Source organism: Camelina sativa, chromosome 2, assembly GCF_030686135.1.
Source record: "Camelina sativa cultivar CO46 ecotype springtype chromosome 2, ASM3068613v1".
NCBI lineage: Eukaryota > Viridiplantae > Streptophyta > Magnoliopsida > Brassicales > Brassicaceae > Camelina > Camelina sativa.
In genome coordinates this window covers 28942888-28965428 of record NC_141881.1, presented here as the reverse complement: position 1 = coordinate 28965428, position 22541 = coordinate 28942888, and the positions used below count along the sequence as shown (strand labels likewise).

The 22541-nt window shown below is 32.1% G+C and overlaps 4 protein-coding genes and 1 long non-coding RNA gene across 8 annotated transcripts; 1 reads left to right on the top strand and 4 right to left on the bottom strand.

Annotated features, from left to right (window-relative positions):
- Nucleotides 1–1922: 1922 nt before the first annotated feature.
- Nucleotides 1923–3594, bottom strand: LOC147949316 (uncharacterized). The gene is made up of 5 exons (XR_015574553.1): nt 3410–3594; nt 2837–2917; nt 2391–2490; nt 2212–2300; nt 1923–2125 (listed from the first exon to the last, which is right to left on the bottom strand). It is a non-coding gene; the product is annotated as an uncharacterized LOC147949316 (long non-coding RNA).
- A 1815-nt stretch (nt 3595–5409) lies between these two features.
- Nucleotides 5410–9628, bottom strand: LOC104739611 (MADS-box protein AGL42). Of its 4 annotated transcripts, none has more exons than XM_010460032.3 (8): nt 9275–9628; nt 8968–9185; nt 7636–7717; nt 7291–7352; nt 6638–6737; nt 6334–6375; nt 6186–6227; nt 5410–5724 (listed from the first exon to the last, which is right to left on the bottom strand). In XM_010460032.3, exons 2-8 carry the CDS (start codon nt 9147–9149, stop codon nt 5608–5610), a joined length of 627 nt encoding a protein of 208 aa, XP_010458334.1. In that variant the 5' UTR covers nt 9150–9185; nt 9275–9628; the 3' UTR covers nt 5410–5607. The 4 variants fall into 4 exon arrangements, 3 of the variants coding, with proteins under 3 accessions (XP_010458334.1, XP_010458343.1, XP_087329185.1); XM_010460041.3 differs by having other exon boundaries at nt 8968–9173; nt 9275–9604; XR_015571422.1 differs by lacking the exon at nt 7291–7352.
- Nucleotides 9629–13695: 4067 nt separating this feature from the next.
- Nucleotides 13696–15138, bottom strand: LOC104739601 (putative zinc transporter 12). Its single transcript, XM_087478473.1, has 3 exons — nt 14444–15138; nt 14182–14331; nt 13696–14097 (listed from the first exon to the last, which is right to left on the bottom strand). The coding sequence occupies exons 1-3, from the start codon at nt 15059–15061 to the stop codon at nt 13792–13794; spliced, it is 1074 nt and encodes a 357-aa protein (XP_087334599.1). The 5' UTR covers nt 15062–15138; the 3' UTR covers nt 13696–13791.
- Nucleotides 15139–16651: 1513 nt separating this feature from the next.
- Nucleotides 16652–17173, bottom strand: LOC104739594 (uncharacterized). Its single transcript, XM_010460008.3, has one exon. It carries the CDS (start codon nt 17086–17088, stop codon nt 16780–16782), a length of 309 nt encoding a protein of 102 aa, XP_010458310.2. The 5' UTR covers nt 17089–17173; the 3' UTR covers nt 16652–16779.
- Nucleotides 17174–21002: 3829 nt separating this feature from the next.
- Nucleotides 21003–22153, top strand: LOC104739585 (uncharacterized). The gene is made up of 2 exons (XM_010459996.3): nt 21003–21632; nt 21741–22153. The coding sequence occupies exons 1-2, from the start codon at nt 21192–21194 to the stop codon at nt 22014–22016; spliced, it is 717 nt and encodes a 238-aa protein (XP_010458298.1). The 5' UTR covers nt 21003–21191; the 3' UTR covers nt 22017–22153.
- The last annotated feature ends 388 nt before the right edge of the window (nt 22154–22541 follow it).

Sequence of the window (22541 nt, the reverse complement as noted above, 5' to 3'; positions counted from 1 at the left end):
TGTTGGGATAAGCTTGAAGAAGAAGAGAGATTAAGTCAAAGTCTATCCTAATCCTACCGAGTAATGGTTTCCCTAAAAGGAATAGGATTAGCTAAAGTTTAGGAGTTATCTAAACACAATTATAATTTGTATTAGGAATTATCTCTAATCTCTATAAATATAGAGTTGCCAAAGTTGTGGTAAACCTATGAGCTTGAGAGATTAAGATAGAGAGATTGTGAGAGAAAGCTTAAAGTTTTGAGTCAGTTTCTTTAAGCTAATATAAGAGAGTCATTCTTATAAACATTCTTGTGTTTTTAATTCTTTCTTACTAAGCTAGAGCCGAGATTGTAAATTAAATCTACTTGTATTGGACATACAAACTTAAATCATTATAGAATTCATTTGACAGTTACAAACTCACACTATCAACATAAATTTCAGCATTGAAATCTCATCAGTTACCTCTCAAATTGAAACATTTTATCGTTTATTACTTTTGACGAAGTTCTGAATATCTTATATATAAAAGAAAGGAAAAAATCACAACATACATATAATTCCAGCACACAACTAATTAACTTTTTGAAATAAAAGATTATTAATTTATCAGCAAACAAGATCGATGACTCAACTTATAACAGGCTGGTATATATATATATATATCCAAAGTTTCACATTTATCATCAAGTACATATAACAAAATGCTCTGGATCGATCGTATCATCAGATTTCCACATTTAAATGTCTGTTGTATGCGTGTGTATAGACGTTATCATATGATCATATTATATTTGTCGTAGCTTAGGTGTCCAACTAATCTGTCGACCGTTGAGCGGGAGATTCAAAAATAGGCAGCAAAAATTATAAGATCAGAGCCAAAGTCACATGGGTCATGAATATATTTTATATATAATCTGTATGATCTTCTTTTACTAACCGTTATTGATAGGGTTGACCAACATCTATTAATTGATGTTCATATTAATTAGTTAATCTCTTTGCATCTTTTCTTGCGAATATTAATTGATTACCCAGTTTGTTGGAATTTAAATGTTATGTTGGTAAATCTATGAACATATTCGAGATATATTAAATAAGCAACATAAAATAGTCTACTGTTGGATTATTTTTATATTTAGCATATATATTTTCGAGAATGTGATTTTGCATAGTGTAAATTTGAAGTGTCCTAGAGTACTCTTTCAAGGTACGGTATTTCCGGATAATGTTAAATTTATAAAAACGAAATCAAGTAAACGTGAAGAAATGTTTTCCTAAGGAGTATATTATCCACAGTATATGAGTTTGAAGAATCAGAAATTGACATTTGAAAGCTGATTATTATAAAGTCCTACACATGTTTCAATATGAAAATGTATAATGTGCGTATAACTAGAAGAGAAAAAAACATTCTTCCTTTATTCGAACACAACCACATACCCAACGATAAAATTTGGCTAAAAAACTGAAGTTACGTTATGTAGGGCGTAGCAAAACTAGTATTCCAACACTACAAGAAACACGGATTGTAACGTCATTTGTTTATATACTTAACGTCGGTACTAAACTGATGTTAATAATTTAACGTCATTTTGTTAAACTACGTAACATCGACTGACGTTAAATATAACGTCACTTCTTTAAGTGACGCTAAATTTTTTAGTTTAGCATTTAGCGTCACTTAAAGAAGTGACGTTATATTTAACGTCAAAAGAATAACGTCGGTTCTTCTCACTTTAGCATCGGTTTTAGTTTGACGTTAAATCTTCAGCTTTGGGTCAAATATAAAACCGACGCAAGTATGCATTATTTATTTTCTTTTTATACTGATTATTTATTAAAAACAATACAAATGTGGTTCAACAAAAAAAATTGTAAAAGCCGATTCATATAAATCATTCTAGATATCTATTGATCAAAATACAAAATGTAATTTTGTCACTGTCTTACAAAACATAAACATAATATTATAGATACATTTACCAACTCAAAAACTCCATAGAGTAAAGCCCAGAGCCATAAATATCTCCTTTCTTGGTGAATGAGTTATCTGCTCGAAACATCTTCGGAATTGAGATAACCAGATGTCCTTTCACCTTTGATGTTGGTAGCATGTTCTTCATTATAGTCCAAAGTCAGCAACCTGAAGTAAAAGACAATCCACCATGAGCAAAACTCGGAGTCGGGGTGGGGTGGTTTAGACAGAGATTTCAAGGAGAGTGAAGATACATTTACGTAAGCTCTCATGGATTGACATTGACCCACCATCAACTTGTTTCTTGGATGATTTGATCTTTGTGGATTATAGGATGGACATCCTAGAATGAATTTAATTGAACATGAACATGGGTTCTGAAGATATGTTTTCTAGATACGCATTAAACTGGTGGATAGTTTTAGTAAATTACCCCATCATGAAGATACTCTAGAGTCCAGACATTCTTCTCAACCTTCCATAGAAATGCCAACGAAGACCAACTCTTCTAATATAGCCAACATAATCAGTAACTGGAAAGTAACAAAAACAACATCATTGTTTGCTAATGTATCAATATGACGGATGTAGTGGACTCTTAAAAGATTCGTACTTCAAACTATGGAGTGTAAACGAAAAAGAAATCATTAAGGGAGCAAAGTTCAATAGAGAAGCACCATTGTTCACTTTCCCTAGCTACTTATGAATAGTCCTAGAGAAATAACAAGATTGTAGAACTAGAATCAAGGGCTGTATCAGTATAACTAAACTATATAGTATTTAGTTTTTGTGAAGTGATCCCAACCTGTTGTTGGTGTTTATATGTTCAATGTAATATAGTTACTCAATAAGTGGAAGAGAATAATGGTTAAGGCTAACCTTTTGATAATCTTTGTGTCCTCTACTTCAATATGATCTTTTGGTAGTCACCTTATATAACAGATGACCATATCTCAGGACCTGCAACACAACTATTCTCATAAGCACTCAAAATTCAAGACCTGCAACAAAAAGTTATTTTTCATAACCAGTCTTGAGAATTTTTGGGTGTGGTAGAGCTCTGAGTCGCTAAACTTGTTCTCCATTCCTGATTTTGGATTCATTTGCCCACAACAATGAATCAATACACTAACTTGTGCAAACAGAACAGTAAAATCAAGTGATATACCATCTATTCGAATCACTAACTCTCAATATTATCAATTTTCTCATGATTCCTGCAAATATCTCAACCAGAAGTAATATTCATGATTGAAAAATTCTTCAAAATAGAAATCTAATCAAAACCTTACCTTCTACTTACGATTTATGAAATCCTACCCAAAAAAAATTCTACAAAACTATCTATCCCTTACCGTTACAATCCAAGTTATTCATCAGAACCAGAATCAAATTATCAAATGCATCTCAATCGATTATAGAAGAGTACTCTCAGAGAAAGAGAAAGCAAACCTGGGATCGAATTGAGATATAGTTTTTCGTCTAGGGATTTGAATGTCGATGGAGATTATCAATTTGAACTAATCGGAGATGTAAAAGTACGAAGAACTCCATAGAAGTTTCAGAATTTCGAGCTTTTACCGAATCAGAGATAAAATAGTATGAGTTCCTCTGGATCGATCCACACAACTCACTATTTTAATGAAACTTATTCGTTTTGTTAAGGAAGAAATATATGTTAAGTTATTTTATGTTATTAAAAACTTAAAATTGAAGTCGGTTTAGTAACTGACGCTAAATCCCTTCCCAATTTAATTTTTAACGTCGGTTTTGAAAATGACTTAGAAAAAGTGACGTCTTCTACCGTATTTGTTGTAGTGCAATTCTATTAATTTTACCGTTACAATGGATTTGTGGAAAAATATTGACATGAATTTACTATAACTTGTTCATGAAAATGGACTATTTCGTACTGGCATTTTTTAAATAATTACTGTATATTAAACATTTTTCTTTTTGAACAACTAATCCCTCCTATTAAATTAAAACTTAAGAGTTTCGTTTTATATATGTTTAAATGAAAGGTTCTGTATAGTGGCATACTTGTTGAAAAGAAAATCTTGGATTAGGAAGGAAAATTATTTAATTAATAAACATCTAAAAAAGTATAGATGTAGTAGTACTATGTCTGGGATTCAATTAATAAATTTTACTACTGGGAAAAAAATACTAAATATATACACTTAGGTTTGCATAAATCTAAAGTACTTACAGTTAACCTTTTGATAATATTTTCCGATTACAAAAGCTAGATTTTACGTTTCTCTTAGATATTTATATTCCCTCTCGTATTATTAAGAAGGGAAATTGCAGTTAGGCGACCCTTTTGAGAAAAGAGAATAATTTACCTTTGTTCCAATTTACACTTTTCTTTTTCTAGTAATAAAAAAAATTAAGTGTAAGTGCCTACCTATTACACATTGGTTTTATATATTTAAAATAGTCCAAGAGAAAACTGAAAAGGATTTACAGAAGATCAGGAAAAAGTGTAAAGTTAGAAAGCATACTATGTAAAGTCCTAGAACAACTATAAAAACGAACCAGTCAGTCATATGCAAATGCAAATGCAAATGCATGGCTCCTCTAACCTATGTACGTACGGTACGAGAATGTAATTATTAAACACTTCGATGTATCCTCATATACACAAGTACAACCAAAAGTATAACAATGAAATAATTAATACATGTAATTAATTTCGTAATCGATAAATTTTTCCTTTTGTCTAGAAGGTAAATTTACCGTTATTGAGAAGAAAAATTAAAGAACTACATACATATCGTCAGAGCTGTAGAATACGATAATCCCAAACCTACGGCTGCAATAATATGTTCTCCACATATATATACTTAATTATAATTAAAGAGTATCTAATGAATAAAAGTATTCTTACAGAATTCAACGGTCGAAGTTAGTGGATTTCAAAATTCAAATACAGCAGAATAAGTAGCTAACCGTGACCTGATGCATTTATCTTCTATACATTTAGTAGAATACTAATATAATGAAATGAAGTAATATAACCCTATGTAATATACTAATATGCATGTCTATGTTTATCAGATCCCCAAAACGAGTTAGCTGAAACAAAGACGGGTAGGTGATCAGTGAGTGGTTGGTTGGCTGTGCCTGTGTATCAGATCCGGCCAGAAAATAGTATTAATTTAATCCATTAGATACTTGTTGGGCCGCTTGGAGCCCATAACTTGATGAACAAGAAAGCTTTAAAGTTGAGACAATGAGCAGTAAAAGTAGTTTAGAAAAGAATGGCATAATTCAGCCTCTTTTCATTTTTTAGTTGACAAAAGTTAACCAAAAAAAAGTGTTTCACCTATGTTAACAAGTGCGAATAGTTGAGATGTTAATAAAACCTTCGGCCTAATAGAATTGGTTTTGGTCTTTTGGATCTTGGATGATGACCAGACATTCCAAGTACGAATATGAGCTTCGAGTTATATAATATCATACCTCACAATTAGCTGAAGGATTTTGAATGTATAGATACATACTACTCTCTTTAATTATATGTAAGGACTAGAATTACAACAACTATACTAAAGAGAGATATTATCCCAAATCATTATGGCACAATTTATTGAATGATTTTGCAAATTTCATGATAAATAAATAAACATAAAAATAAAATGTTACTAGCAGTTTCTATCTGGCAAACCGATGAATAAATCAGTTTGAACATCCAAATTCAGATCTATAACTCTGTATTTCTCTTGGTGTTCATTCGATCCTCTCCATGTATCTATAACATTCTGTTCATAAACATAGATAGATTGCAATTTCATCAACCACAAAATATATGATTTTTATCTCTAGGGAAAAGGATAAAATGACATCTAGATTATGCGTACTGTTTTCTTTCTTTTTTATTCCAAAAAATTGTAGACGAAACAAAATAAACAAACACATTCTTACTTTGAAATCCGTAAAACTAATGATATATTTCATAAGAAAAGAACTAGATCCAAATTTTAACGAACAAACCCGTGTGATATTGATCTATATTAAAATATTGAATTTATCATTTAAACTATCAATCAGTAAACCCAATAAGAGGTCTTTTGGTAATATTTTCAGCATATTAAAACATTAGCAATTCATTACATATGTAATTTTCAGGGTGAACTAGTATCCGTATGTATATATATATTTCTAATTATGTGAGTATAAAGGTATATATTAAATATGTAAAATAGAAAGAAAGATGGATCACCTTTTGATGTAATTTGACGTTCTCTTCTAACAATTGTTTCTCCTGAAATATTAAAACCGACAGTCTCTCGCCATTTTATACAAAGCTAATTAAATATATATACATGTACCATATACTATATGTTAAACTTTAAAAATATATATCAAACCTTTGCTTTTAGATTCTCCACCTGCTCCTTGAACAACTGAGCCTATATATAAAACATTTTTACAACCTTTTCTCAGTACCATGATAACAACACTAATATATAAAATACAGACATGTCTTGATCAATGTTATCGTATATTGATTGTCACTTAATCGTTAAAAAATTCGTTTTGTAGGTTCTTATCTAAATGAGTACTATACATAACTAGATGATTGAGATGGATATTATAATTATTGTCATCATGTATATTGCATATTTACCTTATATCATCTTAGTAATATATAGTGATGAAGTATATATATACCTTTCTTGCTCGCACCTTGCCTAGACTTTTTTGGAGTTGACTATCGATTTCCTGAAGGTCTTCTAGAGAACAAGAAGCAATTCCTTGTCCCAACAGCTTCCTATATATACAAACGCAAAAGAGAATTCATAACTAATTTTGTAAAATCTCCAAAATTGTTCACATATCTGAGATCAAAGATAGATTTTTGGATTCATCGTCCGAGAATTCATCATGCAGAGCGTAATAAGATTCTTTTCGATACTATCTCTTGAATAAATTTAGAGTAATCGGAAAACATGCTAATAAAGTACGTAGTAAAAAATATTGAGTTTTCAATAAACTGTTAAAGAGGAAATCACTAACAAATACATTACTAATGTTACTATAGTTTGGTCTTTGATTATATTTACCTTAACATCTGGAAACAAAAAATTATTTTAAAGCTTCAAATTTTATTAAGCTATTTTCCTAAAATGCTAACAAAAAGTCCAAAATTAAGTCTATTAATAAATATTTTTTTGGTCAAAAAGTTTAACTATAAATAAGGGTTTATATAAAACACAAACATTAACGTAAATGTTAAAAATATTAATTATAATAATCAAGATTTAGAATAGCTAGCAACAAAAAGAAAAGGAAAACAAAGTTTATAATTAAGACATGATATATACCGTTTGTGAACCTCAAGGAGGTCAATCTTTGTTATCATGTGGCTTGCTTCTTGCTTTAATTGCTACATTTCGTCCACAATTGAAATGATAGGACGCAAAAGAGAAGTAAAATAGATCAATACGTAATCGTTGTATATATGGCCACTATAAACTGCTAAAATCTATGTGACCATCGATTCTAATAGACTTTTGAACATATTATATAAAACCGCATCATTTATTTTGTAATGTGTAGTTTTGATCTCTCAAGACTTGGTTGAAAAGTCAAAGAATCAACGGCATGTAAAGTTAAGTATGAAATTTTACTTTTACCAAGTAAAAAAATCAAATTGTTTGGTAACAAACCTGTATGTAAATTTCTGAGTCGTGATTGCTGGTTTCATGATCTTTTGTGTACTTGCGGTAGCGTTCGATCGTCTTCTTCATACTGATCAAACATAGACATATATATCTTTTCAGATTCGAATTCATGTACTTATCTTCGTAATTTCTTTGTTGAATCTCTAACTAAATTTATTATATTTAAAATAAGAGGTACATTTTACAGCGACGAGATATGAAAAGTTTACTTGACTGAAAAAAATTATAAGTTACTTGACTTAACTAGTCCTAAAATGTACTACAATATCTTTTAGCTGACGGGTAATATCTCTATAGGTAACTATTTAAACCCATGCCCTATGAATTACCATGCCTTTTTCTCCAACTTTTTTGGCAATTTCATTTGCCTAACATCAAATAATTGAATCTACCATTAATCCAATTGCAAAACCAACGATATATACAAATATATACAATTAGTACAGAAAAAAATATCACAACTTTATAGCTACGCCGATCCAACATTGACTATATATAGCACCAGCTTAGAGATGTAAATGTGTTAAACATTAAGTGGGATGCATTTTATAATCTTAGATTGGCTTCTTTTTTGATAAATATAGAATACTGTATATATTAGTAGTGACAAACAAGTATATATCCAGGCATATATATATAGACAGGGTTCTATGTATGCACTGCACACCTGAATCAACGAAGAAAGAGCAAGTATAATTACTATGGCTACAAAAGTAGTGCCCAAATAAAGACATGGCGAAAACCAAAAACGATAGTACACAACCTAACTAGGGGCACGAAAAAGTAAACCTTTTTTTTTTAATCTTATCACCAAATAAATTGGTAAAAATATGTGCAACTTGGTACGGATCACACCAAATAATTATCTAAATGATAGTATAATTAAGTCCTATTTAGAGCTAGTTCCGATGTTGTTTTCTGTTAATACTTTCAAGAATTTGGAAACCCTAGACACACATATATATCAATATATAAACTCTCACTATTTAGTTTGGATGGAAAGTTCAGGTATATATCAGAGTTTGTCTAGATTTCTAACCAATTAATTATGAAATAATATGATAATATAGAAAATTGAAATTATATTAATAGGGGGAAGAGAAGAAAGAAATCTTTAGGATTCAGACAAGGATCGAATCTCTCAAGTACCAAAATCTAAGAAGTTTGCTTTAGTCAATTACGATTCAGAAAAAAAAATCAGACCAGACACAAACACATGACCTAAAAGCCTAATTAACCCCCCAAAAAAAGTACGAAAAAGTAAAAGAAAAATTTAATAAAAAGAATCAAGAAGAAATTAAAATTAAGAACACATACTCAGAGCTAGAGAATTCATAAAGCCTTCCTCTCTGAGAGAAGATGATGAGGGAGACTTGAGCATCACAGAGCACTGAGAGCTCATAAGCTTTCTTCAACAAACCATTTCTTCTTTTTGAGAAAGTCACTTGTCTACTCGTCGCGTTTTCTATTTTCTTCATCTCTATCTTTCCTCTCACCATTTTTTCTTCTTTTTTGACCTTTTTCTGCCACAAGATCTGTAAAGATTAAAACCCTAAATCAGCCATTGACCGGTTAACATAATAACCAGAGTCATAAAAGAGAGATAAATAGAGAGGGATCTCACCAGAAAGGGGAGAGTAATTAAATGTCGGCAGAGAAAATTGAAGAAGAGATAAGCTCGTTTGTGAAGAGAGGGTACAAGGTTTAAATCAAGAACTTCTTAATTAATTAGGAAAAGATCATTGCGAAAGATTTTTGGACGGATTACACAAAGAAGAGACTTTGGTTGGGGAGGAGAAGAAAGAGCTGATAGATATTCTACAAAAATGGAAAGAGAAAAAGGTATTTGGTTTTTTTGTCAGGAACCCTAGAATGATCTGTGAGAGAAGGAAGGGGCAAGTTTTTATTTCTTTTCTTTTTGTCATGGGTCACACAATAAAATGATGCCATTCTTATTTTTTTAATTTTTGTTCTTGATAATAATAAAAATGTAATGTGTAGAATATTTCTAATTTGTGTCCATATCTGCTCCTCGCCACATACATAAGGATAATTAGATGCCAAAACAAGAAACAGGATATTTCTTATTTTTATTTCATCTATGTCTGAACTCCATATTGGAGTATATCAATTGATATGTTTGTCAGCAAAATTATATGATATTAACCATTTTTTTACTTCTGAACTTATTCACTACCTTACAATGTTTACAAGAAGATATAGTTAGAAAAGAAAAATACGAAGTTACACGAAACTGCTTAGTGACTGTTTTTTTCCTAACATATAGTTAAGAAATCTGTTTTTTTTTTGGGGTTAATTGTCTTCAAAGTATTACCTATATATGGTTCATCGTTATCAATTTATCATTGTCGTTGTGAGGAATGTTTGCTATGGAACTATGGAACGGTTATAAGAAGATCATTATGATCTTCTGTTCTTTCGAAATTCTTCTTATAACCACAGTATGGGGACGCCAAAATCGCGATAGGACTGAGAATCTGAGATTGGCCCCCGGAGGTTATGAGTGCTACTTTAGAATATTGTCTTGTTGTTCAAAAAAAGAGACTATTGTTTTAATTAGATACTATTGAATGCATTATGTTTCTTGGTTATCTATGTGTATCAAATTTCAACAAAAAATATTGTGATTACATACTATAGTATAAAGGTAATTGAAGGAAATAGTTACTACATTAATTAGTTAAACTTAAAAGTGTATTTTTATTCGATATTTCGCCCTCAAGCTACTAAACATAAATATGAACATTAATATTCGGCGCTTAAAACGACGGGGGAAAAGAGCAAATAATTGTACTTGTGAACCGATTATAGTCTTTTTTTTGTTGGGACAACTGGTGAACCGATTATAGTATTTCAACTTTTTGATAAATAATTGAGAAAAAGACAATCGTGGCAGGTTCAAAATGTTGCATTATAATAATGTCCGTCCGAGATATAACCTAAAAATATAAAAAAGATATTAAGCATTAGGAAAGGATTCATGTGATGTGGCTTCTGCCTTATGGTCTACGACTACGAATAAACATATTCTTTACCTTGTTTTGGCAAAATGAACGAGGAAAGAAAGAACTACAAATTTTGGAAAGTCGCCTCTAAAATAGGAAATTTTGGGAGAGAGAAAGAGCGATGGAGTATGGACTATGTGAGCAATATGAATAAAATAATTCTTTGGGTTTGAACTTCTAACAATGTCGTCATTACAAGAGAAATGTATAATTATATGGTTAGTGGGAATTAGTTTAAAAGGTTTAGTGATTGAATCAAAATTTAGAGAATTATTAATAACAAACCCATTTCTCGACAAAGCTCACAGCTAGCGAAAATATATTGCTCACAAACCCATTTCTATCATATTTCATATTTTTTTTTTTGTCTCAAAATTATGTTGTAAGCATTAAAGCATATAAAACCAATGTTTCTAAATTTTAGATCATAGACATGATCATGACAACTTGTGTCAAGACTGCGTGGAAAGACATGCCAGCCGGAAAAAAAAAGGAAAGATGGTTTTAAGAATCATGATGAGGCTGGAAGGTTTTGATGTTATCATCATCATGCTGATACTAATTTGGATCATGGCCATTAGAGCAAAATCTTTAGGGATTATCCGGAAGCTTTAGGTTTACAGAAGCAACACAAGTTGAAGTTGTAATTTGTAAAATGCATATAGTTTGGAAATAAAGAACCGAAATTTGAAATTCTTGACCACGGTATGAGATCTGTATTATGACTAGTAGTAGTTCCTAGTGAACAGAGACGTTAACAGAAAGGAAAAAAAAGTAGTATATAGGAGGAACTGGAGAGTCTGGTCGTGTCAATATCTTAATGGATTAATAATGGTTATGATTTAAGAAAATAACACTGTTGTCCTCTTTTCTATTTTGTTTTTGGTGATCAAAATCCATTTTTTGCTATTATTATTTAAGTAATGGAGAAAACAGTATCGAAAAAGTGGAACGCCAATAAGGAAACAGTGTCGTCGAAGTTGGCATCGACATCATCGTACAATACATGTCAGTGGGCTTTCTCACGTGTCTTGCATTGATTCGTTTCACTTCCTCCATTACTTACTGTTTCCCAACAGAATTAGTATATAATTTCGTTGAGCGATAAGTCATACTTTACACATCTTGAAATTTTTTTTCGAAACATTTTGGAAATATTCGCTGTTCCTAGTTTCAATTATTCTTTTTTCATTAGCTCAAGAGAGACGCTCAAACAGTTGTATGAAATATTTGAGTTTAAGTTTTTTCTCCATCCAATTTCTGATTACGTAAAGCCCAAAAGGCCCATTATCTATATGCATTAAGAAAAAAACATAGGCCCATTTAGATAAAAGATTGTAACAAAAGCCCAAAGAGAGTTTCCAACTAAACGTAACGTTTACGCTTCAAGCTAAATTACTGCTGATCGGAGACATTCACCAGTTCATGTTCGTCTCAGTTTACATCTGGATATTATCTACGCTAATCCAATAGGGATGATACTGGTACGTTCTTGGAACATTAATACAATATCTGCACTGAAGAAACAAGATAGATCAAAACAATCGTGATCGAAATTGGGGGTTTAACTTCATAAAAAACAATGGTTTAGATCCTTGATGAATGAATAGTTCATGTCAAAGATTCAATGTGAAAAACAAATGCTATAAACATACTACTGCAATAGCCACGAGTGTGTAGCCTAGAGAGAATAACCATGAACGATCTGTGTATATTTTATATTTACCGGAAGAACAAAAAATGCAAAGTGTTTCCACGTGAAAATGTAAAGCATAAAAGCAAAGTGAAAACTTACTATGATAGATTCATCAATCTCTGATTCGGATTTGTGTGTTTAAGCGGAAGCAGTGACAGGGCAACTCTCCTTTGGCAAGTGACATAGCCAATAGCCAAAAGAACAATGCAAAACAAAAAACAAAGGCAAATCGACAGAGTCGCCTGCCAATAGAAAGATGCCCTATTACTTCTCCGCTTATTGTAATAACTTCTCCTTCTCCATCTTGTGTTTTGCGTTCAGAGAAGGTTGGTTGGTTATTAATGGACTCATGGCTCAGTTTATATATATACAAGTTTTGATAATAAAGGTGACTTTTTGACATTTGAGTGATTTGAGAAAAAAAGAAGAAGATGCTTTAATGGGTTATTCCCATGGATATCCATCTCCATTTTTGTTTCTTTTTGAAGTGTTGCCTTTTTATGATGATGCTTCTCTTGTTCTCTCATTATTTCGCTTCATAATGAAGCCATTCAAGGATGTGTGTGTATGTGTTTTTTTTTTAATACCCACCCAGGTTCGAAAGCGTGTATGTCTCTACTAATGAAGCATTTTACTTTGCATATGTATTATACATCTACACACACTTTCATGTTTTCATATGCGGCGAGCACTAGAATGATTTTTTCCATGAAAAAGCAACGAATCTAGTCCTTTTATTGTCTCAATATAATTAAAAGAGTATGTAGACTGCTTATGGAAGTGGAAGAAATCAACCAAATATGTTTTTTACCCACCCAAGTTCAAAGGCATGTCTCTACTAACGAAGCATTTTACAGGATATGCTAGCATGATATTTTCATAACGAAAAATAAAAGAATCTAGGCTTTTTTTTTGGTTGTCTCAAGATATTTAAAATGTATACTGGTGATTACGGAAGTGGAAGAATTGGAATAAAAACTTGTAAAATGGCATATCCTGTATGAAGGGGTTATTCCATGAATATCCAGAAGATGAAAACGGATCGTTTTGATGAGAATTTGATCTCTTTTTGGTTTATGCTTTTATGAAGAGCCAAAGTTGTGACTTGTGAGAGTCATATTCATTACAAATTATCCAATTTTTGAGTAGCTTGTTGACAAATCTCTTTCTTACTTCCAGTTTTTGCAGGTTGGGGAGTCATTTGCTGTTGTCCCACAAAATGGTCAAAGTTTCGCTCTACTTTATGAGGCACCATTAGACTTAGGATTTTATTTATTTACATTCTAACCTCATAACTTAGTCAAGAGCTGATAGTATCTTGCCACGAATTGACTGAGTTTTTAATCAAAAATCCAAATACTATTTCTTTGTTCTACAAAATCTGAAAAAATACTGAAAAAAACACACACTAAAACTTATTCAAGCCCACAAAGCTATAAGCGACATCAAACCAGCACCAACAACAAGAGATAAGCTACAAAATACTTGTATCTTCATACTACTCTGAGCTTTGTGGTTCATGAAAAGTGGAGCTACCAAATCAACAAGGGCCATGTAAATCAAGATTCCAGCAGCTGCAGCGTTAAGAAAACCAGACACTTTTAGGGCCATTGGACTATTCTCATTGTAAATCTCTGACACTCCAATACCAATTCCGATCCCTACTGGTGCCGTGAGTGAGAAGAACAACAACATAACCCAAATTTTCTTTGCTTCAAACTTTGCCTGCATACACAGAAATGTGTAAGTTTTATCTCCTCAGCTGATATAATCATATGAAAGTAAAAAAAAAAATGAATTTAAGATTACCTCAGAGATGCAACCACCAAGACCAAAACCTTCAAACAATTGATGGAAGGTAATTGCAGCTATGAGAGGCTTTATTGTGCTTTCACTTGGAGATACTCCCAGAGATACTCCTATTATCACTGAGTGAACCACAATACCTAATTCCAATATCTATCACCATATGAAAAACAGAGTCAATACTAAAACAGATTTTCTAAAACATATTCAAGAATTTAATTATAACAGAAGAAAAAAAAGGTTTGGGTTTTGTCCTTTTACTTACTTGAGTTACAATCTTTTTCCTCATATTAGTGTGATCATCAAGGGGAACAAGAAGAGAGCCATGTGAATGTCCTTGTGAGGCATGAGTATGAGCAGAGGCAGCATGAGAATGTTCCTCCATATCCCCGCCTGTACTCACCGGCAAAGTCTTACCCTCATTCTCCAACCGAGATCTGTTGAAATAACCTGAAGCAAAGGACTCAATCAACATTGTCAAGATCGCAGCAGACATAGCAACAAGCCCCGTCATCGGAAAATCACCCCACGGTGGCTCTTCTCCAAGGCACGGACTAGTGAGACTCTCGGTAGCATCAGGAAGAATGTGGACAAAACCGGTGGCTAGGATTACACCCGCGGCGAATGCTTTCACATACATGAAGAAATCGCTCTCTGACTTGAGGCCAAAAATAGGTAAACAGACGCCAATTATTCCGGCAAATAGGATTGAGAAAAAAGCTATGATCTTGTAATTACGAACTGATGCTTTTGCCGCAGCAGAGTCGTCACCACCTTTGGATCCGCCACATTCGTTTTCTTCCTCTGCAGCTGAGACTAGAAGAGGTAGAATAACCAAGTAGAGAACGAAAGCAGAAATTAGGGTTTTTTGGAATCTACCCATCGTTGGCTTTTGAAAAAAGTTAGGGTTTTGGTTTTTTCTTTTTCTTCCTTGATGGCTTTGATCGTGAGTTTGTAACAGTGAACAATTCGCGTTGCTTATATATAAGAGATTCTCGTTTACAGAGGGTTTTAGAGATATTGAATTTTCCTTTGACCCTAAAGATATGGAATTTGTGTAATTTTTTGTGAATAATGTCGACATGCGCAGTAATACTGTTTTTAAAAACTTTTAATTGGAAATTTTGTATTTGAAATTAGAAGCAGTGGTTTTTGGAGATGACGACATAATTAGTCTAGATGTGTAGTTTATTAGTTTCTGCAAACTAATTTATTGCAAAACGTAGGAAAAAAAAAAAAAAACAAAAATTATAGTTGGAGATAGTTTTGGTAATTATGTATTTATTGCAAATTTCGAAAGCTTGACTCTATTGACTACTAAGAAAGATAATTTTGTAAATTTACCGTAAATCCCAATTAATGTATCAAGAGAGGGAATGCGCATGTTGAATCTTAAAAACTAGGAATTTGGAAACATGTTAGTTCAGGGTTTATACGCCATAACTAAGTACGATCCACATCACAAGTAAATGTGGCTTACGGGGCTCGAAAGTAATCGCCGTTCAGCTGATTATGGATTGCGAATGGGCATGGATTTGAGAAACTTTTCATCGAGTTTTTGTTTAAACCCTTTAAAAGATGTACATACAGGATACAGCTCGTACACAACTTAGTTTTATCAATTGGAGCTCTCTTCTTGTTAATTTATGCTACTCTTCCGTTCTTGGTCAATCCCCTATAAATTAAAAGAGAAGCATTCTTGAAAAAATGCTGATGTGTCGTCGCCAGAGAGCTCGAAGCATATTTTAGCAAATAACTTTTATTAATTATACTAATTACATCTATGTCACTATAGATTTATATCAAAATTCATTACATAAATTAAAACTATTTGTACCCATTTAATTTGAAACTATATTACTATTTTTTTAAAAACAACAAATTATTTTTTTAAAATGATAATTATTCATATTTTATTAAAATAAAGTTCATACAAATTTTTCCACCACGTTAAGATTCTTTTCTACATTCAAATATTTCACGGGTAAAATGTATTTTTACATAAAATAGTCACAAATTTAAATAATAATAAAAATTAGTTACATATTTTGTTTTATACAAACGAATCTTAGATCTCAAATAATAATTTTATTCGTAATAATTTTATTTGAATTCAATTTATCCGCACTTGTTTACCTAGTTAGAGTATTATCATTAAATATTCGTACAGTATATATAAATCAAATTCATATCCTTTTTTATTTATTCAAGATTTTCTTAGGCGTAAATCAGAGTTTATCAAATAACCAAAGATACTCTTTTAAAATTACGGTAGTCCAAAGTCAGTTGGTCTTTTTTCTAACTTGGCGTTTCGTTATACTTTTTTTTTTTGAATGAAACTTGGCGTTTCGTTATTGCATAAATTCAGCAACTAATTTTTATTTTATACTATCAATTTTTCAACTCAAAGCGTGAAACGTATCCATACTACTTTACTTTGTATACCTAAAACAAATACTCTGTTTTTGCTCTGTTTCTTTGAAAACTCTGTATTTATTATGGAATCCTTTAGTATATATGTACATAGGAAAAAGTATGCTTAAAACAAAATTAAAAGAGAAAAAAAAAAAACAACAAACTTTTTTTCTTTTTGGTTACGTCTTAGAATTTTCTGGAGAAGTAAAAAGGTGCGATTTTGAGGACAAGACCCGGAAAGACATCATCCGGATCATGGATATGAGGGTTTCGCTCCACTATAAACGGGTCACCGCATTTATCTCCGATGGTATGAAGCGTCTCACCTTCTCCGACGACGTAAATCTCTTCGCAAGGTTTCTCTGAGAATTGAGACCCTCTGATCGAGTTAGAAGCGTTGTTCTCACGAACAGATAACAAAAGTATTAAAGACAGCAACACAACAGCAGAACACCAAGCGCTCATGTCTGAAGAACCTGTTCTTGAACCTCTCATGCCTTTTTAGTTTCTTCTATATTAAAGACAAAAGTATAAAACGCTTCGAGTTTTTCTCTCTTTCGATAAGGAATGGGAAATTGAGTTATGTATTTATTTGACATGCGTTTTGAGTTGTTTTATATTGGGAAGAGAAGTGAGGGTAGTTTCGTCTTTTGGTCTAGGGGTGTTGTGTTGTGTTGGTTGGGTTAGAGACTTGGTCTCTTTATGCTTGTGGTGCAGGTCAACGGTTGTGACTCACTAAAGGAGATGTTTGCACTTTCTTTTAACCTATTCCTCCAAGTCATATCATCCTTATCAGTTTCCCAAAAAAAAAAAAAAAAAAGCATCCTTATCACTGATTTGAATATATATTTTTATTTTATATATATTAATAAATGGATTTTTATGTCATTGTATAAAATTAAATGTATGTCATTAAAAAACCTATATAGGTGGCGTTTTAAAACTAAACAGCTTAGGACATGTAGCCTAATAGCAATTTCCTAAAATATTAAAAAAAAAGTTAAACTACGAAAAAAAAAAAAAAGTAGATTCGAAATTTAGATAATAGTGAATAACATTTTATATGCCAAAAAATTTAGCAAAAAAGGTAGAAAGAAAAAAATATAGAATATTAAAAACTATAAATAAAATCTTCACAAGTGTAACAAAATGAATGGTAGAGTCGCAGAGATGACAAGGTGACATGTAATGGAGTTTTTAGATTCGAGTAATTTTCATAATATCTCTGAACTCCTCTTTTAGTACTAGTTAAGATATTGAAAATACTATTTATTTGTTTATTTTAGATATTGTTATAGTTGACCAATCAATTTAATTAATACTACACCAAATCTATAATTTCAATTAAAGTATCACAAATATAAAATAAGATACTTTTTTTTTTTGTCATCTAATGTTATATTGATAATACTTGAAATGTTACGACGCCGACTATGCTGGTGATCACGACACGCGTCGATCAACAACTGGAAACGTGTTCAGGCTTGGTTTAGGAGCAGTTTGTCTTTGAAAAGTAAGCGGTGTTTTAGCAGTAACCCTTGTTGGAAGTGGTAGAAATACAACTTTGCCGGCGGAAAAACGATATATCCCCAGAGTCTAAGCCCAAACAAGGGAAGCTAGGCCGGCGGACAAAGGATAAGTCCTGGAGTCAGCTAAAACTACACAACAGAAAGATTGAAAGCCAAAACGAAGTAGGTCGAAACCAAACAACTAAGAACAGAGGCAATAACAATAAAGTCCAAAAGATAAACACTAGTTCTAAACGAAAAATCGATCTTTTCTTCTTAAGTTCCTGCGAATGAGATGTACCAATGTTGCCCACGGCCACCAAAGATACTTTTCAGAGTATATAATGTTTTATCAAATAGATTATATTGGAAAAAAATTTAGGATATCGTATTTAAGTAATACTATTTTCGTTTCAAAATATAGTATATGGTAACTTAAATACGTAGATTAAGAAGTCTTTACTTTTAAGTGAGTTCAATCAATCAGAAACAATACTACATAATATAAAATAGTAAATTAATCTAAAAATTGTATAGAAACTTGAAAACATCTTATATTGTGAAGTATTAACTAAGGAAAATAGAGAATATGGTTAAAAGAAACGTAGCCTTCGAGAGTAGCTAGCCAGCCGCCATTTAAAGACACGTAAGTTATTATAGTTCCACAAAAGCCAACGCTCCAACTACCTTTTATTACTTAACTAATTAACCTTAGATATTATGTACGATTTCTTATAATCCTCAAATTACAAAATACTCTAATTCGTTATAAAAGTGGTTCATCAGTATTATCATTTTTTTTTTTTTTGTCAACGTGTTGCCGATCGATTCTATTATTCGTATGTTTTGGATAAAAAGAATTCGTACCAGTTGTCATCGTATCGGTTGTCCTGTCGTGAATATACCATACCATAACCTGGTGAACCAGTCATAACATTTGATGAAAGTAAATGATTTGATATAACGGAATTAATTATTCAACTAGCTATTTTTAATTTGTAGTACATTAAATCTAAGTATTATTATGAATCATTGAAGATGGGTACTGAGCAAACCAAGTAAACTGCAATACGTTTTGATAAGTTTGAAGAAAGATGCATCCTCTCCTACAGCATCTAACTGAATTTTCCATATAGTGATAAATGCGTAGCAAAGTCTTTTTATTCCTAATATTGATCCTATTTCAGCAATAACGTAAGAAGGACGTTGTAAAAACCTTACAAACCAAAAGTGAAAAACAAACATCTAACCAAATTTATACATAGGAGATAGTGGGATCTGATAGATGTAACTGAATAACCCGATGAAATGTATTTTAAAGGATATGATCATTTTAAAATTTAGCATTCCAAAACTTTGTGAAAGCACATCACTATATTAAATTTAAAACTAAAATTTTATCTTTGAATGCTTTTACTTTTAAATTAGATACTCGATTAGTATACATCGTGTTGATGTACACTAAGATTAGGGAATATGGTGTTAGTGAAGGTTAGACAAATTTGACGACGAAAAATAATGGGAATCTTTATTGTTAATGGCGTGCGGAAGATGAGTAAACACGAAATGAGGATCAACGGTTAGAATGAAATTTGACAAAGTCCGATCGGTCCACATTCTATAAAAGCAGTCCCAACAATTCTATAGGTTTATATATTTTCCACAACGGCCGAAAGTCTTACTTGTTATTATAAGCATCCATTAAGTGTTTCATATGCACATATTTGCGCAAGAAAGGTTTATATAAAACTATCAATTATGGAATATATGATTTTTTTTTTAATGGTCGTGGTTTCTTTTTATGAGTTTTAGAAAATTAAGTTAATAATGTCCAACCATCCCAATGATTCGATCATATATATTGGCTTTCATTACTATACAAATTGGTGTTTTGTTTAGTCGAGGAAATTTGAATGATACAATACAATCATACAAGTCAATAATTTGTTTTGGTTATCTGCCAATTTCGGGAAAAAGTCCATGCGTCTATGTGGGCTGGAGGCTAAATTAGTTTCCTCCCAAAGAAAAACTCGAATACTAACGTATGAAGTTTTCCTCAGTTAGATTTCAGAAGTCAATCAACAACCAAGTGAGCTACCTACTCTTAATAAGAGAGAGAGAGAGAGAGAGAGAGAGAGAGAGTCCATTACTTGATTAACATGAGAAACAAGATTTAGATATCGTAGGATAATCAATATGAATATATGACTAATATAGTTTTACACATGTTTCTCGTCTTTTGAGTCATTATAAATGATATCTTAGTGTTTTCTTTTAAAAACATAACTTGGTGCGTAGGTTAAGTGGATGCTGGATCATAGTGGAGAGAGACTCATTTGAAAACATGTCTTGCATGACCAAAACAGATGGGCCTTGTTGGCAAAAAAAACAGATGGGCCTTCTAGCCAAGTCCGCCGTTGGTGTGTGAATGTGATTGTGGCCCCAACGTAACGTTTATAACAATATTTTAGGAAATTAAACTATTCAAAATTTTAATAATGTATCTTAAATCATAGCTAATACTTGATTTTCTTCTATCTTTGTTTTTGCAAATTTCTATCTTTGCTATTATCCATACAGCTAATTTCCAACTTATCACTTTATATTGGTTTTTTTCCTCGGACATCAACTAATAGAAGCTAGTAGTATTGTTTCAAACTTACAACTCAACCATATCCATTTGTTACATGTTTTATTTTACCATCATTTTTTGACTAACCACAAGTCCACTAACCACAAGTCCAAGACCCACATCATGTCAGATCTTCAGCACAATTTAAATATTAGATCATAATCTCAATATTGAGCATTTTGAGCCCATGTAAACAACAAATACAATTCTTCTTTTAGCCCGTTGTTTTTGTTGTGTTATATAATGAACAGATTGGTATTATTCCTATCATTGTAGACTTTACACATTGGTGTTATTATAACTAGCCACATATCTGTCGTACTTACTACCACACAATCAAAACTGACGATAAGATTTATGCTTTCTTCGATCAAATTGATGATTCAAGCAAACCAAAAAAAAAAACATCATAAACAATATAAACAAGTAAGTGTTAATAGTAGTAGTGAGTGAGAGACATGGCTTCAACGAAAATAAACCCATTAACAACAATCTACAAATCCCCAAGAAGATACAATAACCACAAATCCCAAAACCAAATCAAACTTGTGATTTCAAATTCACTAAACCCAAAACCCAACACAACAACACAGCTCCCCAATAATCTCTACAGTGTCAGCTTCAAAACCGTTGGAACAGGTAAGCTTGGCATCTCCAGATATCCCGATTTCGAATACTCTCCTCAAGGTGGCTCCGGCACCGGAACCGCTCAAAAGATCGACGAAAACAGAGCATCAAACTTTGGATTGTTGTCTGTTTGTTTCAATGTGGCTACTCTCTATATCCCTCCTCTCACTAGCCAAACCACGAAATTTCTCGGCTTTCCATTGCCTCCGTTTCTAAAAATCGATATCTCACCGGAGGTTTTCCAAGGAACTATCGAACCTGAATCCGGAAAGGTAACAAATTTCATAAAATCCTCTGTTCTTATAAATCCTCTGTTTTTAGAAGTCCTCTGTTTTTAGAAGTTCTTTTTGAACTTTTTTGACATGGGTTTGATATGAAAGGTGGAACTGGAGTTTACGGCGAAGTTCTTTTTCACGGCGGGAGGAGGGATATACAGAGCACCAGCGTTGGTGGTGAAAACGGTGTTGACGACGGAAGAGTCAAGAGGAGAGAGGAAGAGTGGGAGAGGGGAGAGAATGGATAAAGAAGGGAAGTGTAGACTCGTAGGCGTGGCTAAAGTTGAGACCGTCGACGATTGGTTTATGAACACGTTCCTATCTCTTCCGGAGGAGTGTCTCGCCGATCTACAAGCTGTTATTTCAGTCTCTGATTCTTGATCTTGAATCTTGATCTTGATGATAAGCTATAATTTGTTTTGAGTTTTGAAGTAACAAAAGTTGTTTTTGTTACAAACTTGTATTAGTATGTTTTTTCATAGATGATTGTGGAAGAATTGAATACATTAAAATTGTAATGGTTGCGTGACACCCCTAGGAATAGAAAAGAAAAGGAGAAATGATGGGCCTGAGCATGGAAAAAAACCAAATTACAGATTGAAGAAGTGAATGCGATTGACACATATCTTTAACACTTGTTCGTTTGTGGAAATGTGATCTACCAAAAATATATATTATCTTCGTGATTTTATCTGACCGACCTTGTAGTTGATGATACTACTTTTGTTTGAAAAATTTGATTGATTACTGTACTGTACATGACTTGTCATGAAAAAGTTCGATATGACTTATTCCAGAAAACAATTAGTGTTTTTTTTCTTCATACTGTAGAAAAGCATCATCAGATGATTATATTATTATTGTATTTTTTTTTTTTTTTCTTCTTCTTCTTCTTGCAAATTTGCC